Raw genomic sequence first — 18,439 nt, 5'->3', positions numbered from 1 at the left:
TTGCAAAACTTTTGTACCTGGCAGCTTTAGAGGATTCACTATGTCCTTTCATTAGCTGATCCTCTTATCATTGTCTTTTATCTCCTTTTTGCATTGACAGTATCAGACATTGGTGATGTACCTGACGGCCTGCCACCAGAACCGGTGGAGACCACCCTGGTGACAGCACAGCCGGTCGCACGTACAAATGGAGATGAGTCGTACATCCAGCTGGACGAGTGCAACACGGGTGACAACCCCTCGTCCAACCACCAGCTGCCTCCGAAGGTCAACGGCCAGCTGTCGGCCGCCTTGCAGTCGCAGCAGCAGCAGAAGAAGTGGGACACTCTGAGCAGCACGTCAAGTAGTGCACCCAGTGATACAGCGCCCTCTCCACCGGAATCCAGACCAGTGTCGCAGGTTGAGGGCGGTATGGATATTTATGATGTACCTCCAGCCCAGATAAGTGATGCCCCTCCTGTCCCACGGAGACCTAGAACGGAGGAGTCCATCTATAAAGTGGTCCCAGGAACAAAGGATCCAATGAGCTACAAGTTTGATAGGCAGATCTCTTCTGCAGGCAGTAGAGGGTCCTTTTCAAATTCGGATGACACTGGTGGGAATTCTTCTTATGATTTTGTGCGCGGGTCAAGCGAAAGGAACTCAGGCATGATGTTTGAGAGTACCGAGAGTGATGTCATGGAGTCAAATTACGATGCACCTCCACCGAGACCCCCACCCCCTCCAACTACTGACGAGATCTACCAGGTACCTCCTGTGAGGAGCAGTGTTGACCCCCAGCAAGAGAATACCTATGATATTCCACCCATGTCCCCACCAATTGAGAGCACGTACGATGTCTTGCCAAGTCCGCTTCAAAAAACCCCAAAGCAGCCCATTCCCTCGCACCTGAGGCCGTCGGAACCACTCAGCAAATCCACCGATGACTTGGCGCGGTCCTTTGAAGAGATCTCTCAAAACAATGCGCATCAGTCCTTTGCGAACGGAGACCTTGAACATTCTACCTATGACCCTGTGCCGGCAATGGACCTAAATTCGTCCATTGGGTCGAACAGTTCATTCAGCATGTTCAGAGACATGGGCCCAGCTTCGGATGCCATGGAGGCCCCTCCCCGCCCCGCCAAGCCCTCCTACATGTGCACACCCACACCTCCACCAAGTGTGGACGAAACATACAGCATCCCGCCTCAGTCCAACCACCATATCTCTCCCCAAGAGGTGCGCAGGAGGTTGGGCAGCATGGAGCTGAACAGTGGGTCCACCCCTCCCCAGAAGAACAGTCCACTCCCACCAACAATGGGAGGCCAGCACAAATGGCTAGAACAGCATATTCCCGTGGGTTACATCAACACCAAGCGCTCCAGTTCTTCCATTGCTGCTAGGCCCAACTCCCACATGCCACCTGGTAGAGGCTACTTGGCCATGAGGTCCAACACATTGGCTGGTGGGAGAGTAGCCAGTGGTGTGCCACTGGGCTTTCAGAATGGCCAGAGTGCCTCCCCAATAGGCCAGCAGCAGCAACCTGGTAGTTACATGGCCATGCAAGGTAGAGTAGTGTACTCTCATTCTTTACTCTCTGGGATCAACCTGTCTGCAAGATAAGAAGATGAGAATTGTCATTAGGAATGCATTAAATTTACTGGAAATGAGTGTCCCTAAATGCACACCTTGAGTCAGAAGCATTTCAATTTTATAAGACTCGTTTCTTTTCATCTCATGGCATCCATACTTGTTCTATGGTCATTGCTACCAAAGTCCATTGCATTCCTAATTTTGCCCCAACAACAGATAATGTTTTGAAGTATTGAGAATACTTTCCAGTCAAAAGATATGTTCATATACCAAACTTTAGCCAACGTAGAATATGTTCACACCACATTGATTTCAGATCACGCTAGGGCAATGATTTTGTACCATAGCTGTAGTATGTTGATTCAATGGATATGTGTATGGGTCATTGTACAGGAAGCAGCGAGAGTCCCAAGATGGGTCTGCCTCTAGGGGGCGCCATCACCGAGGACTGCTACATGCCCATGCAGAGTCAGAACGAGGCCAGCCCAGACATGTACACCAACATGAACTCCCAGGTTCCCTCCGCCGCCCCAGCCGTGCCCCGACGGCCGCCCCGCCCCAGCACCAGTTCAACCATCAGCATCTCATCCACGACGAGTGGCGACAGTGTGCCGCCCCCTATTGACAGGAGAAACAAGCCCAGGAGTACAGACTCTAGTATGTCACTCTACGTAGTGTTAAGTCTACCTCTGAGTGCACACTCTACTTACACGATTTCACGTTCGGTGATTAGTAGCCCAGCTGCAGATTAAGCTTCACCGTTGCTCCTTAGTCCATTTTATTGGAAAGAGATAAAGTTTCATGGCCCATATGACACAAAAGTTTGATTGCTGTATGTATACCTAAAGATTGATTGCAGTATGTACACTACTCAAAAAAAGTTAAGGACCACTTTTTAATGTGTGTATACAATTTTCAAACCGGGTGTTGTATTTCTAGAAATACCCGAATATGGCTGTCTTGAATCTCCTCAAACACCCTGTAACAATTTCACACATGGGTGGTTTCAGTTGTTGCATGATGTCTCTCGCATTATTGCATATCCTGAAAAGTGGGCCCATTGTGAAGTGGTACAAATGTGTACAAATGTGTACGTTTTAAAAAGTGGTCCTTAACTTTTTTTGAGTAGTATATATAACTAAAGATTGATTGCAGTATATATAAATTTTAATTATGCTTAATTATCAAACTGACGATCATGAGAGCTTGAATGTTTAGGACTGCTGTGTAATCAAAAGTGGTATCAATCAGACTGTCTTATCAGTTAGCTATTCTTTCATATTCATTGGATTGGGAAATTAAATCTCTTAATGTGACAGTTATGTGCAGCAATAATGTGTTCTACCAGAAAGTGAGAGTGTTATCACATATGTCCAAACCATTACATCGTGTATTGCAAATGAGAACTACAGCTAGCTTACTGTATAGACTGTATATTATAATGAGTAAATTTTTTTTAACAAGTCTAATTTTTTGTGAATCGGGACTTTCTTTCGCGAGTGGTCAAATTCATGAGTACGATGTACAGTGTTATCAGGTACCTTGTTATTGTACTGTGTACTGCATACCAGTACTTGTCTTGGTACGCATGCACATAGCATTCATGTTGGGATCAGAGCAGGCTTTATGGATCAGAGTTGATATATTCAGACTTTGTGAAATTTGCAAAGAGTATACCAGACTCACAAAATTCGTTAAAATAAAAACTCCACAAAATATTGGCATATATGCAGTGGTCTTCTGGATGTGCCAACCTCTTTTATTGTATTCACCATTATTTATGGTATTATTCCCCCCCACCCCCCCCCCCCCCCACCCCCACCACCGACCAGGCATCATCAACCCAGACATGATTGGCATGGAGGGTAGCTTCTATGCAACGGGACCGGAGCTTCCGCCGGACTTTCCCGTCCAGAACCATCGCACCAAGAGCTTCAGCAGGAAATCGTCAAGGTGAGATGGGCAGGATGCGGTTGCCATGGTAACATCCATGGCAATGTCTATGCCTTTTGCACCAAGTCCATGCCATTGATCTTTACTTGTTAGAATCCTTCCTTTGTGCATTTTGCACATCTCAAGTTTTAAAAATGCGTTCCTATCATTCACAAGTATCACAAAGCCCTTCCCATGCACTTTTATTCAGTCATAAATTTTTGCTAGTCTACCATCAGGATGAATGACTTAAATGTGTATTTGTTTTGCCATGCGCATGTCTGAGTAACTCTTTGAGAAAAAGGGAAGTCCTCAGTGTATGAAAACTTTTTTGTCACATTTACGTGGTTGACTATCTTAGCAGTGAACCATTTACAACTTTTCTTTTTAGTGCTCAGACACTATTGTGCTTGCAACAGTCTTTGACAATCAATATCAAGTAATAGGTACCTGTCCCACACTCAGCCCCATCTCACTGTATGTATTGTCCATGGCACATTTATGCATACAGTGTAGATTTGTTTTCATTTATTTTTTTTCATTTCCTCCGCCAATGTTTGGCAGTACTGTAGGGCACACTGGGTGTTTGCAAAGATCGAAAGAGTCGATGTTATCTTGTTCAGTCCTTTTGTAGTATGGTCTAGTAGTTCCCCTGTAAGATTTCCCTTTCGTTCAACTCTTTGTGTGCTGTGAATGCTGACTGGCTGAGAAAATCCTGTAGCTTAGTCATCACACCATATAAGTCTTGTGATACCATTCATTTCTTCCTCTGCCATTTCTTATTTTAATCAAGAAAAAAAAAAAAGAAGAAAGAAAGCCAGTCAGTGGACATAGCATCATCGGTGACTGAACTCTCACACTCAATATAGATAGCTGATGCAAACTGTTTTCAGATTAATTCCGTATACACCGTATATTTAGCGAGTCTAGTTTTTCACAAATCGGGACTTCCCAACGATTTTGCTTGTGGTTAGATTTGCAATCGTGAAGTACGGAAATGGACGGAGAAATAATGATGTAAGTGCATCCGTTCACACAGTAGGTATGCTGAGACTTTTGTCTACTATACTACTGTATATTATTTTCATGCACCTTGTTTGTGTACTGTGCACTACAAACCAGTACGTGTATGCGTATATGTTGCATTCATGTTGGGATAAGAGTTGATATTTTCATGTGATGTTTAATTTACAAAGAGCACCTGACTCGCGAAATTCATGGAAGTAAAAAACCCCACAAAATAAATGGCATGTGTATTGTATCAGGGAAGGTGCATTGCCCTTTGCTAGCTCCACACTCACAGTCAGTCTTACAGTAATCTTTATTTTATTTTTGATAGTAATTGCGGGAAGTGAAAATTACGTTCTATTTCATTTTTCATGATCATGTTGGTTTTGGGTTTTTTTCTCGGACCTTCCTCTTTAAAACTTTTGTATTTGATTATTTTGTTGTTGTTTTTTTGCTCCATAACTAAGAGTTCTTTTTTTTTTCTTGGTACTGTCCTTTTTTTTTTCTTCTTGGTACTGTCCTTTAAATTACAAACAACATTTTATGGCGTAGTTAAAGTTCAGCTTTTCCAGGTCTTTTAAGATATTTAGTAGATAGCAGTCATTCCTCAGTCGAGTGTCTGACAATGGACAAAGCTTGTTTAGGGGAACCCCCTGACAGCGTGATGTAATATTCAGTGCAGAAGAGGAAATTTGCCTACAAAATAGAAACAGAGGGATTGAAACCATGTTACATGCATTCAAGGTTGCATCTTATAATGCATTGTTCAACTTATTTTTCTCCCTTTTTCTTGTGTGAAACTAATGGGAATCAAATTTGGAAGTTTTAGGGGTTTTTTTTGTCATTACTGCTAGTAAAGGAGTCAATATATTTAGTGTTCTGAAATGAAGAAATGGTCGCATTCAGCAGTTTCTTTTAGAACTTGTGTAAAAACTTCATAGCTTGAAACAACATGAAATGTGCAAGCGTTTTTTGGTGCATAATTATGACTCTGTACTGAAGAGTGTGGGAGGCAACATGTCTTCTGGTTGTCTGTCAGTCTTTCCGTCCATCTCACCCAGATTTTGCAGTTTTGCAGATTTTGTCATTTAAAAACAGAAACAAGGTCTGGGGATTTTTTGTAATGCTTTGGCCCAGGTATGCTTCATGAGGTGTAGATGCGCTGAGTTGCTTTTGGGGGAAATCCTTTAGAGCAAAGCTCAAAAGTCATAAAACCTCTGGCCAAACATGAATGGAAAAGGTGAAATTGTATGGTAGTTCTGCAAAATATAGAAAGACATGCCTTGACAACACTTCAGCTGACCATGCTCTTTAGGGTGGGATTTCACGGAGCACGCGAACGATTTGCGAAGGACGCGAATGGCAAAATCCAGCATTCGTATTTTAGTCTGCAAAAGTTCGCCAAACGGTCGTGAGCATTCGGAAGCGTCGTCAGTTGTTCGCGAACGTCGTTTTTACTTCGGCGAGAATTTCAAAAAAGTTTGAAATTTTTTGCGAACCTTTTCCGCACACTTGGTCGTGATTTGCTCGTGAATTGTTCTCGAAATTGTCTTGAAAGCTTCGTCATATGCGCAAGACCTTCGCAAGACACGCGCGATGTTCGCAAAATGTTCGTGAAACCCCAAACAGACTCCGAAACTTTGGAGAATGTCTCGCGTATGTTACGCGAAATCTGCGAAGTTTTTCCGATCATTTTACGACGTAATCGCAAACGGTTCGCGTACCTTTTGAGACATTCTCGCGAACGTTTAGCGCACGTTTGGGTGATGCATGACTTATACGTTTTCTGCAGATAAAAATTGTAGAATACATCTAAACATCAAAGAATTATTAAAGGACAAGTTCACCTTCATAAACATAAGGATTGAGAGAATGTAGCAATATTAGTAGAACACATCATTGAAAGTTTGAGGAAAATCAGACAATCCGTTCAAAAGTTATGAATTTTTGAAGTTTTTGTGTAGTAACCGCTGGATGAGAAGACTACTGCAGTGTATGAATAACTTAGATGTCACATGCGTACAACAATATAAGGAAAATATAAAGAGAATTTCACAAAATTCCATCTTTTGAAAAAAGTACATATTCCCTTGACTCGTTACCGACATATGTTAGGGGTAATATTATTCCCCCTGCTTTTAGAAAGAGACAAGTCAAGTGCTCTTTTATTATGCGAAAAAAGTGAAAATATGTTGAATTTTCTTTACATTTTCTTTATCCTGTTGTACGCATATGACTCACAAGCTGTAGTAGTCTCCTCATCCAGCGGTTCCAACACAAAAATTTTAAAAATTCATAACTTTTGCATCGATTGTCCGATTTTCCTCAAACTTTCACTGATGTGTTCTACTAATATTGTTGCATTTTCTCAATCCTTATGTTTATGAAGGTGAACTTGTCCTTTAACAACTATAGTAACAAAAGAAATTAAAGACTAGCAAAGATAAAGAGATGTTTGATATACAAAAAAATCGCAGAATACACTTAGAATATATCTTAACTATGTAAAATTTCATTTGAACTATAGAGATTATGTGTCGGAGGAACTGAAAAAAAAATCAAATGCTCCTTACTATAGTGGAGATAGGTATTAAGAAAAAGAATGTAGGCAAGCACACGATAGAGAAATGAGAGAAAAAGAAAGGAGAAATAGAGGAAAGAAAAAAATTCAACTCAAGACAGCTTCCACCTCTCCTTGGGTACATTTTCTCCCATGATTATTGAAAATTTTTCGTTGTTCGCATTTCCGTCGCGTGTTCTTCGTGTACGTAACATGCTGTACTTTAGCAATGATACACACGACATTCGCACATACGTCGTGGAAACTTCGCACAAATTGCGCAAGAATAGTTTTCGGCTTCATTGTCGGAAAACATTCGGAGAAAAACTTTTCCGAATGTTGGATTTTGTCATTCGCGTCCTTTGCAAATCGTTCGCGTGCTCCGTGAAATCCCACCCTTAGTGATGTCAGTGGACAGATGGGATAGAAATTATTCAGTGATTATTTGCATAATTTGCATATGATGGTGGTAGTAGGGTCAAAGGTCAAGATTAAAGGCCACCAAGATGATGTTCGAATTCCATAGAAGAAAATCCAATGATGATGGGGCTTTTTTTTTTTAAAGGAAAGAAATTAATTGGAAATATTTTCCTTTCACTACAAGGAGTTAAAATAAGCTTTGCCTAGATGAGGACGAGCCCTGAGTATACTCGGGCAAGTGTCTATGGGAAATGCGTGTTGTAGCAAAATCAAACCGTCCTGAACAGGTTAAGGGTCTCCATTTACTGGTTTTCACAACCTCATGTGCCCCACTCGTCATTATCATTGTCATCATCTCTCTCTTTCTTTTCTTTGTATGAAGCCGACACCGGGATTCTCCGCCCATTCCCAGCACCCCACCACGCCCCCACCGGAGTATCCACTCTTCCAGCAGCTCCCACCCGGACCACTCCCAGCTGATGGTAGACCCGTACTCAGTGCCCCCATCTTCGGCAACATCTCTGGTTGACGATGCCTACGTCTTCACGGACGCGCCGCCTTCCACAAAGCCCAGGATAGAGGTAAGCAGTTGAGAACAGCACCTCCTCTGTAGCAATGGCTGACAATGGTGACTGGAACTCAGAATGAACTTGTGTCCGCTACTATATCCCAATGCCCTGAAATTCCTTTCAAGTGCTTTGCTGGGAATGCTACAGATTACTTCATACTACTGTACTTGCCACCCTGTGAGAAGTGACCATGTTATTATGTAGTTGGTAGATTTGTTGTACCTGGCAGGCAGATTTGTTATGCCTGGCAGCGCAAAAACAAAGCAACAACAAAGCATGCACAGACTGTACTATTTTAGATTTTGTAAGTGGCATCCAAGGCCAAGACACAAATGGCTTTGTTTACTTCCACCCCTAATCCCAGGGTGCTAGAAGCATTGTTAAGACTTGAAACTAGCAGAAGGTCATTAGAAAGATATGAAAAATAGGCATTTACAAAGTATGGAAGTCACTGTGCCCAGGATACAGACAGTGTAACTGCTCGAAACAAGACGCCAGCCAAGCTGTGACGTAAGTCGCTGGCTTAGCCAAGCCAAACTTCCTCCTATGGGCAGTAATGTGTGTTTGACAGTCCTCTGAGCATCCTGAGTCCCAGAGAGCAGACTGTGTTTATTATCCATTTTAAGATCAGCATCCAAGCCTCAAAAGTTTGCAGATTTCCTTATATGGCTATCTCCTGTTTCTGCTCCACTATCAATGAATTCAAGGAAGTACCGCCAATGTTGCAAGCCCCCAAACCTCCTCCCCCACTCCTGTCAGAAAACTTTTGCTAAGATGACAGTTGGTTGCTGAAGAAGATGTGATAATTCTCAATTTCAGTAGAGAAATTGATGTGTCCTTTTAATTCTTTTATCATTTTGTTTGAAACCAAAAAGCCTGATTCCAATTTCATACAGAGAAAAGAATGCCTGTGGGCATACATTACATTCACACCAAGAACCCAAAATTTTTGCCTGTTATTTTGGGGTTCCCCTATATACCTTCCCCATCTATTACATAATATTTCACGAAAAGTGTAGAATTACTCCCTGTAATCTGTTCAGAGGAATTTTCAAAATGATCACCAGTTTTTAGTCTCCATGTCAGACATATATTTTATGACACTGTGTAAGCTGCCATGATTAGATTTTTTTCTTTTCTTCCTGGTATGCCAGAAGTTATATCAAAGCCTTTGTAGATGCCTTTGTAAACATTGTAGTGGGCTTGTCTATATCAGGCTGTTGGTTATTCATTTGTTATTATGAAAATTTATACAAAGTAATATATGTATATAGGATGCATTATTTATGGCTGGCGATTGATGTCTTAATGTTATATAAACATTCAAAAAGTACAACATTTTGGTAGTATTGTATGTGTTTGTGATGTTTTCTCATGTGATTTTTGTATGGAGTCAATTAAACTAATGATGTAATACAGTCTGCAATGTTTATAGGGGTAGTAAACAGACAATAGGTACTTGCAGCTTGTGATAGTTTGGCTGGTCTTGTAGATGTTGTCATATCTTTTCATTGCACCTTCTAATGCAATATTTACAGCAGAAACATCATTTTCATCTTGATTTTACCCAAAATTCCACAAGCACCCAATGAAAATGAGATGAAGTTTGCCAAGCTCCATCATATGTGATTAATTAATGGATAGAAGATATTTTGCTTTGGTTTTTAGTTTATTATGCATGCAATGTTATTACCATCCTTCATCTATTTATTACATGCTATGATATTTCCCATATGTGACCCACCACAACAAAAAGATCCGAAAGTCACTGACGGCTGAGTCAAAAAAATCTAGTTTGAAGTCAGATCATCAAAATCGGTCAGAACCACCGAACTTCTGTTGTTGGCATGATGTTGTAGTCTGTTTCGTCTATCATCTGCCAAAGTTTTGAAGCTATTCAAATGAACAAAGGAAAGGCAAGAAATTATTGTTTTTCTGGGCCATGATTTTCTGACTTTCAATGGAACAGTAATGTGTCCAAAGATGTGGATGTAGTGCGGCAGATAAACTCCGCCCCCAGCAATGAGGGAGTGATCTTATTGGTCAGTGCGTGGCATCCTGGTTACTGATTGGTCATGCGTAGACCGCTGGCACTAAGCTTGAATGATCATGGGGGGGGGGGGTTGCTATGAGTGGACCTTCCATTGTCAAGAGGTGAAAACTGTCTTACCTCCCCTTGATCACGATTGGGTTGGAAGGAAAACTTTGAATGCGGTTTTCTTGAAACGCTGATTTCCTAGACCACTCAACATGGTCTCATTCCGTAACTGGCTACTTTTATGAGTCATGTTATGTATGAGATTAAAGCAGAAGAGTAAGGGAATAAAGTCACGTCATTTTCAGAAAATCGACCTCCCTCGACTTTCGGATTCTTATGTTGTAGCAGGTCACATATGATTGCAGAATTGGATTTCTAATAAGATCCAGTGATAGATGTATTTTCATCCATTGCAAGTTATGACATCATCAGTTTGGTGTTTATTGTGGATACACTTTGTTTTCATCTCACCATGTTATATTGCTTTAGTTCACCTGCTGTTTCTTTGTGTACCCTCGCACATTAGCCTTCCTGTCTGTTTTTGTTTGCTATGTACCACCACAGCACGACATGCACCAAGATTATGTTGCACAGTCACTCAGCTTTTCAAGCCATTCTCAAGTATGGAACTATTCAATGTTTCTTTTTTTTGTGGGGTCACTTGTACTCAAATTTCTGCTTTTCTCTCTGAACTTGCATCTCCTACACATATAAAGAGGTATGTGTATTTCCCGGTCATTAGAGGTATATATATATTTTTTTTATCCTGTTCGGAAAGGAAACAGCTGTAACTTCTGTGCAAAGTGCATTCGCCTCATGACAAAATGATTTTAAGAATTATATCGGAAACAGATGCAACTAACCCAAAGATGATGTAAAGGGAAGCTGTTAGATTCAGCATTCATTTTAATCACATGCATGATTTGTGAGATTTCCTACACATCACAAGTAACATTTGATGCATTGGGAAATGGGAATCAATTATAAAGGGCATTAAAGTCCTCAATGAAAGAAATACAAATGAGTTTGCAATTTTATTGCCAATCTATAAGTTAGCACATTTAGTTTGAATGGTAGTATATCCACCTAGCCTATACTGCTTGCCCCTGGTAGTAAATTTTATTTTCAAATCATATGCAAACCTGCATGCAAACTATAGCCACTTAGTTGTTGTTGTTGTTTTTTTTTCTTTTTCAAGTTAGGAAAAGGAAGTGATATAGAAGAAAAGAAGGTTGATGAAAGCAATCGCTGGTGTTGTCCTGTGTGCAGTGGTACATTCAAACAAAAATGTTCTTCTCTTTCTCTCTCTTTTCCTCCCTTGCCGTGCACTATTTCCTCTCGGGATTCGTCTCCTCAACCGTCATCTTCAACATCTTCATCCCACCCCCCTCCACCACCTTCCCAAATCACCAATAACCTGCCACTTTCCCCCTCCGCAAATATGACCAACGACAGTTTCATCATTTTCAGACGCGCCACGCCAGCATCGATTCAGCCATCCACCCCCACTCGCCGACACTCCCACCCCGCAGCCACACCGTGGAGTACCTAGAGCTGGACCATGACAGCGACGCCCAGGGGAGCAGTGCGCCCCCTCCTAAAGCCACCTCACCCAAGGACCAGGTGGAGTACATCCATCTTGATCTGGAGAAGACTAAAGCACTGCAGGAGGTGACTCAAAACCGGGAGGAGTGCTACCGGCCTAAGAACAGTGACTCGGGTACTCTCAAGAAATGATGCCATCTCTACTGGTGGTTGAAGAAAATGAGACATTATTTTGAAGGAAAAAAAACGAAAAAAAAACCAGCAACATAAGAATATTAAAGATAACCCATATCTCCTCAAGTAGGCTTCAACTCACCTCCCTACGTATGCAGTGTGCACACATGTCGGCTCTGCCATAAAACTGTTCATGTGAGTTTTGTATTTCAAAAGCTCTATTGTGATGGGGATTGGGCATTTCACATCTCTGATGACCCTCATGCATAAGTGGCACGGCACATTTATCTGAACAGGCAAACAAACAAGTGTTCATATATCTGTTGAACATACTGATGACGGAATCATTTCTTCTGTTACTGATATCATCATACTGGTTTTTTTATGCATAGTTTTTGATATTCTACTATTTCAGCATGATTAAAATATGTTTTGTGTATGGTTTGTTCATATCAGCAGTACAAACTTTAACCAAGGATTTACAGTAAAAGATATAGTTAGAAACAGCTTCTCATATCAATATTCTGTTCTTTAATAGCAAAGTATAGCATATCTTCTGCATGCCAGTTTTCATTCTCCATCCATCTGTGGTTTTCATGTTATCCTTTGTGCTGTGAAGGTGGCAGATATCTGTGACAAATCTCTGTAGGGGTTCTTGAGCTGAATTTAGCTCGTTGGAGTTTATGTTGGAGTTCTGGCTCAGTCGATGGACAACTGTTTGTGTAATAAGGATTTCCTCTATGAGAGAAAGTGGTCATAAAAGGAATAATAAAGCTGAAAAAGTACAGAATGTGATCGTGAGAAAGTTCAGGCAAACAAATGTAACAGTTCTTTTTGACCATTTAAATATCAGATCCTTTGTACAACTCACAAATAGCAAATTTCTCCACGTTCCAATGGTTTTACATTTGACTGTATTTTTTTTAAAACTTTATATTACCAGTACATATTATACCATTGGCATTCTATATGACTGCATCCATTGTAAAATATCACAGATGTTACAAACTCAGTTGCCAGCCTGTCCAGGGCAAGTAAAACTCACAATTGGGCAAGTGATAACGAGTGCTTATTTACCTCTTAAATGTACCTTTGCTCATATGCCCATTGGGGACTAGAAGTAGGTATATTTCCTGTAATACACAATACATAGTAAGATTTTTTTTGCATTGGACTAGGCTTTGAACAAGTTTCTCTGAGATGAAAATAATGTATGTTTCTTCAAGTGAAGGGAAAATAAATCGCTCCACTTGTTTTTTCTTCTCTGTGTGTGTAGACATGGAACAATCAAGGTTTTATCAAGAAAACATCATAGTTAAGTAACCCCTTGATGCCATGCTGGTCACTTCATGGGCATTTAAATGCTCTTCCTTCTCTGTTCATGCAGTCCTCATCACTCAAACTATTCCTGATTTATGGGTTCATTTTTCCATGCCTGCATGACTAAGCAAAAATATTCTTGGCCAAGTTTCCGGCATCATCACTTTCATAAGAATATTTTGTTTTTCATTTGAATGGAGTTCAAAAGGTGTGGTTGAAACAGAACCAGTTTGTTTGAAAGAGCAGAAGGGGAGAAAGAGGATTATACAGTGATTCTGAATTACTCTAGAAGCAGGAAATATTATCATCAGCCATGTATAGTGATTGATGATACTCTTTGTCTGTGCGAGTGCTTTTAATTTCCAGGCCTTTGACGTACCAAAACTGTTCTATTCTTACAACGACTCAGTAACAGTCTTGAATTCAATGGAAGACCCCGAATGAAAGTTGTGAGCAACTTAGAACAAAATCATATCATCTCCCTCTATATCAGTTTCTCCTTCAGGCTATGATCGAGTTGATAGGACATCACTTTCTAACCACAGATCACATATTTAGCTGAGTTTCAGTCCTTTTTTTTTTCCATTATTAACTTCCTGCTGCATTGCATGCCTTGATACAGAGTTTCCTCTTCTTCCTCCCAGAGCACGGTGTAGGTTCTCTAGCTTCAGTAAATTTGGAACCAAAAGTGATTGTGCTGGGCTATGATTTGACACACCTCTCGGTAGAACGTTGCATCTTAGCCACAAGATTTTTTTTTATGTGAGCCATGAAGTATTTAAAAAAAAAAAAAAAAACAGCTATCAATTGTGTTTTCTTCTTCTTTTTTCTTGGGGGGGGGGGGGGGGTTGTTGAAAGAATCGTAACAGCAAGATTTAGGATTAATGTTTGTGCAACTTAAGCTTTAGATTAGGGACCATAATCTAGCTTATGCATGCTACATAGACCAGGATTGTATAGAGAAAGACTGCAGCTGAACAGAGCAAGTTTAGAGAGCTGCTTCAGAAAGTGGAAGTGGTTTGAGCTAAACATTCAAAAGTATGATTCTGTTTTAAGTCGTGTTGTGAGAAGAGTCTGAGGACTTCACAAGTGTGTCGGCAGAAGATGAAGTAAAACCAGCATTGGGTTACCAAGATTGTAAACCTCTGATTGTTTGATGTGGGGAGTTGGTTGGGAGCCAATTGAATATAGATATATTCCCCCCCCCCCCCCCCCCCCCCCCCCCATGAACTGGAATTATATGTTTGATATCAGATAATGATTATAGGTGGAATTATTGTGACGAATTGGATTCCCCCAATTCTCTCTTGCATGTCATCCAAACTAATCACGCCACTCCTAGAATCTGCAACTTTAAAGGGAACGTAAACCCAAAGAGCAATGTGGATTGAGTGAAAGCAGCAACATTAGTAGGACACATCAGTGAAAGTTTGAGGAAAATCGGACAATAGATGCAAAAGTTATGAATTTTTAAAAATTTTGGTGTTGGAACCACTGGATGAGGAGACTACTAGAGGATATGACGTATGAGTGGACAATAATACAAAGAAAATATAAAGAAAATTCAACAAAAATTCTCTTTTCTAGCATTATGAAAGAGCACTGGACTAACCGCTTTCAGAAAGCAGGGGGAATAATTGCTGCCCTTAACATATGTTGGTATCAAGTTGATGGAATTTCTAATTTTCATGAAAAATGAATTTTTGTGGAATTTTCCTTATGTTTTCTTTATTTTGTTGTCCACTCATACGTCATAACCTCTATTAGTCTCCTCATCCAGCGGTTCCAACACCAAAACTTTAAAAATTCATAACTTTTGCATCAATTGTCCAATTTTCCTCAAACTTTCACTAATATGTTCTACTAATGTTGCTGCTTTCACTCAATCCACATTTCTCTTTGGGTTTGCGTTCCCTTTAATGTCAAGACATAATGTTGATGGGGATGATACTATGAATTACTGGATTATTAAAGTAATTTTATTTGTGTGTCTAATTGATGAAAATGACCCCATATATTAGCAATTCATCTAATATACTTCTTAAAGGTCTTATCTATTCATGTGAAAAAAAAACTTTAATTGTGGAGAAACATTTTCATTGAACATATGAAGCAGTCTAAAGACAAGGCAAGCATACCTTCACCCAAGAATATTAGTGGATGATGCAGAATATAATTAGGAATTAAACCAAAGCATTTGATGTGACATCACAGGGGTCAAACCAGGTCACTCCACGTCTGTCAAGCAGTCCAGAAAATGTTTTTAGGTGGTGGTCTTTTATTTAGATCAGGAGTAGTTGGGGCTGAGGATTGAAATTATTTGTATATTTTGGATTTTATGTCATCAGAGTTTGAAGGAACTCTGAAAGTTGAGAATTTGTATTTATTGTATGGCTCAGTAGATGTGTGTGCAATCCATGACTTAATCCATAGAGGACACCTGTAGACTGGTAGACACCTGCTTGGGTACTGATGTACTCAAGATTAGCCTTCAACGGGTTAATGTATGTTAGCATCATGAGCTGAGAGCTGTGAACCTTGTGATTGATTGACAGTATGTATGGCCACATCATGGTCTCTTCTCTAGGTGTACATTATGGCTGGCAATCTGTGTGTCATCTGGTCAACACATACCCTTAATGTCCTGAGGAACCCTTTCTTTCATGTGTATGAAAGATGTCAAAATGGCACAGTGTCTTAGCTTCATGTACTCGTCCAGAGTACACTTCTAGTTCATTCATTGATATTTCATTGGTCATAACAATCCTCACATATTTTTTGTGATTTTTCTCAGATATATCTCTCATATGTTGAGCCATTTCAGTGCTTATGGTGTAAAAAATATAGTAAAAAAAAAAGTGCATTTGCTCCCATAAAGATATGATGATAAGGGATATTTTCTGCTGTCTTTGATTAAAGAGATGTACAATATGCAGTGTCTTTGTTCTTTGGAGTTAAACTTTGCTTCAACACATTTATCCCCATTTTTGTTGGTCTCAACCAAGCTGTTACAATGGACTTTTGAAAGCAGTGAAGGTCTTACATCAGAACTGACCAGATAGAATTGTCTTGCTGAAATCATGCACGGCTAGTTGATAGTTGCTCATGTCTGTGGAACAAAAGTGCTTAAAAATGCTGTAAATAGGGTGAATGTTGGAGTGAAGAGTGAGAAGTAAAAGGGTGTATAGACTTTAAGTATGGAAACAGTTTCATTGATGCTAGAGTTTGTGGCAAGTTGTCCTCTAAATGAAAGAGACATGTGACCAAGAAACCCGAGAAGGGAGGGAACTTTACAAAACTCTTCTGTCGGATCTCAAATCCACATGTGAAATGAAAATTGACAAGCAGAATCATGAGAGGGATAGAGTCACCTGTGTAAGTGAGAGTTTTTCTTGCTGCGGTCTGCATCTGTTGCCATGGTTACAGTCCTCTTGAGGTTTCTCCCCTCCCGTAGAAGTACGCTGAGCTGACAGCCCTCGTTTTGGTCAGAATGAAATGGAAAATGCCAAAAACTGGCCTATGCACTAATTTTAGAGTAAGCATTAATGTAACAACAGTACTTCTGCTATAAAGTTGCAATACCTTTGTGATATATTATTGATAATGCAGCTTATATATGTCCTGATACGATTACAATCCTATCTGTATGTGCGAGTATCTGTAACAAATTGTCAATGTGCATGTGGAATTCTGCCACAGAAGTTAACACTCATGTTTGTTTGTGGGTTTGTTTTTTTTACTCGTATAGAATATACAATAATTCTTACAGTTTGGGTTTTATTGCATGTAACCTGAGGTGGATGAAATTTCAAGACATATTTTTCCATCATGTTACGCATAAATTTTACAATATAAATCACAAATACTTACAAAAGAAAGAAGACATGCCTGTGTTACAGACAGCATGCTATTATGAAGGAACCATGTGTTCAAAGTTTGAATGTTTTTTATCCATAGTTGTAATTTCTTTGCCGTGGATCAGAATGACCGTTTATGAAGTGGGGTGACTATGAGACCTTCCAGCAAGTGGCAGCCTGTTCTGCTGATTATGTTGATTGGACCCAGCAGCCTGAGAATGTTTTGTCCAATAAGATTTAGTTTAATTTCTGTAACCATAGAAACCATAGAAGAACAGTTATCTCCATGGAAAATTTGTTAGATTTGTTGTCAGTGAAAGTATTTGTGATATCTGAAAGGTACCCAGAAATTTGACATGTTATGACGGGTCTAGGGCAATTATCCCCTGGGCAATTACCCCCCTTACCCTGACCCTAACCCTAATCTTAATCCTGAACCTAATCCTAACCCTTACCCAAACTCTATACCCGAAACCTAACCCTACCCCTAATCTTGACTCTGACCTTATCACTAACCAGTATTTGCCGGCGGGGGTGGGGGGGGGGGGGGGGGGGGGGGGGGGGGTGGGGGGGGGGTGTGTAATTGCCCTCTGAGGGTTAATAGAGGTATTAATAGTCATTTATTTTTGTGTCCCGTGGTGACCTCTAGATGACTTTCTTCATCTGACAAAGACTTTACGGTTCACAGAAAATTTCTGCATTCTCTGTGGGGTAAACATGAAAATGTGAAAATATTTGACAGCAATGTTGCTTCCCTTCAAGAAGATTACCTTCCTATCCTGAATGTCAGTATGTCATGGCTGTTCTTTTTTATATATCTTATAGAGAAGCATGAAGGATCATTATCTTTAGAGCAAATCAGATTATAATGAAAGATGTAATGCCAAAGTGAGAGTCAAAACACACAAAACTGCACTTACATAACCATGGCAGCTATCATGGTATGTTCAGATACTAACTTTAGATGGTATACGATCCTTGATATGGTCATTACTTACTTTATACTTGTCCATTCTCCCCTCAAACTGTTGCTGAGCCATGATGTTTATTGGATCCATTTTAGGAGTACAGTTTCTTCTGTATACACGTAATGAAGGTATTCCTGTCATATTTTTTCACCCATCATTAATCAAGGGAGAGATATATTTGTTTTTCTTTGCAGTTAGCCACTGAGTAGCTGTTATTGTTCTCGTTTCTTGGTTTTCTGTGCACAAAATATGCCTGTTTTTGTTAGTGGTATGTACTCAGCTTTCCCATTGCATTATACATTAGTGTATTCCGAGTGTCCTTGCATTATGTTTAAAGTTCGTATTATAACCAATTTCTGTGGGATGTTGAATCACGTTCTCCTTAGTCAGCAGAAACTCTTTTCTAAATATCTCTCCTTTTTGTAAAGATAAAAATCATTTGTATGATATAGTGCATAATAATCTAAAAGACATTG

The 18,439-nt window shown here is 40.1% G+C and overlaps 1 protein-coding gene across 1 annotated transcript in view; it reads left to right on the top strand.

Annotated features, from left to right (window-relative positions):
* LOC139712314 (uncharacterized) overlaps positions 1-11,836 on the top strand; it is a 73,840-nt gene extending 62,004 nt beyond the window's left edge. Inside the window, exons 3-7 of the mRNA XM_071624152.1 lie at positions 101-1,546; positions 1,966-2,229; positions 3,405-3,525; positions 7,875-8,073; positions 11,555-11,836. Coding sequence (XP_071480253.1) covers positions 101-1,546; positions 1,966-2,229; positions 3,405-3,525; positions 7,875-8,073; positions 11,555-11,836 — 2,312 coding nt within the window. The remainder of the gene's footprint in view (positions 1-100; positions 1,547-1,965; positions 2,230-3,404; positions 3,526-7,874; positions 8,074-11,554) is intronic.
* Positions 11,837-18,439: the final 6,603 nt, after the last annotated feature.

Source organism: Diadema antillarum, unplaced genomic scaffold (genome assembly GCF_040938485.1).
Source record: "Diadema antillarum isolate AM-2024a unplaced genomic scaffold, OU_Dant_1.0 seq00001791_RagTag, whole genome shotgun sequence".
NCBI lineage: Eukaryota > Metazoa > Echinodermata > Echinoidea > Diadematoida > Diadematidae > Diadema > Diadema antillarum.
Note: the sequence above shows the minus strand (reverse complement) of the source record. Positions and strands in the feature narration are given on the sequence as shown.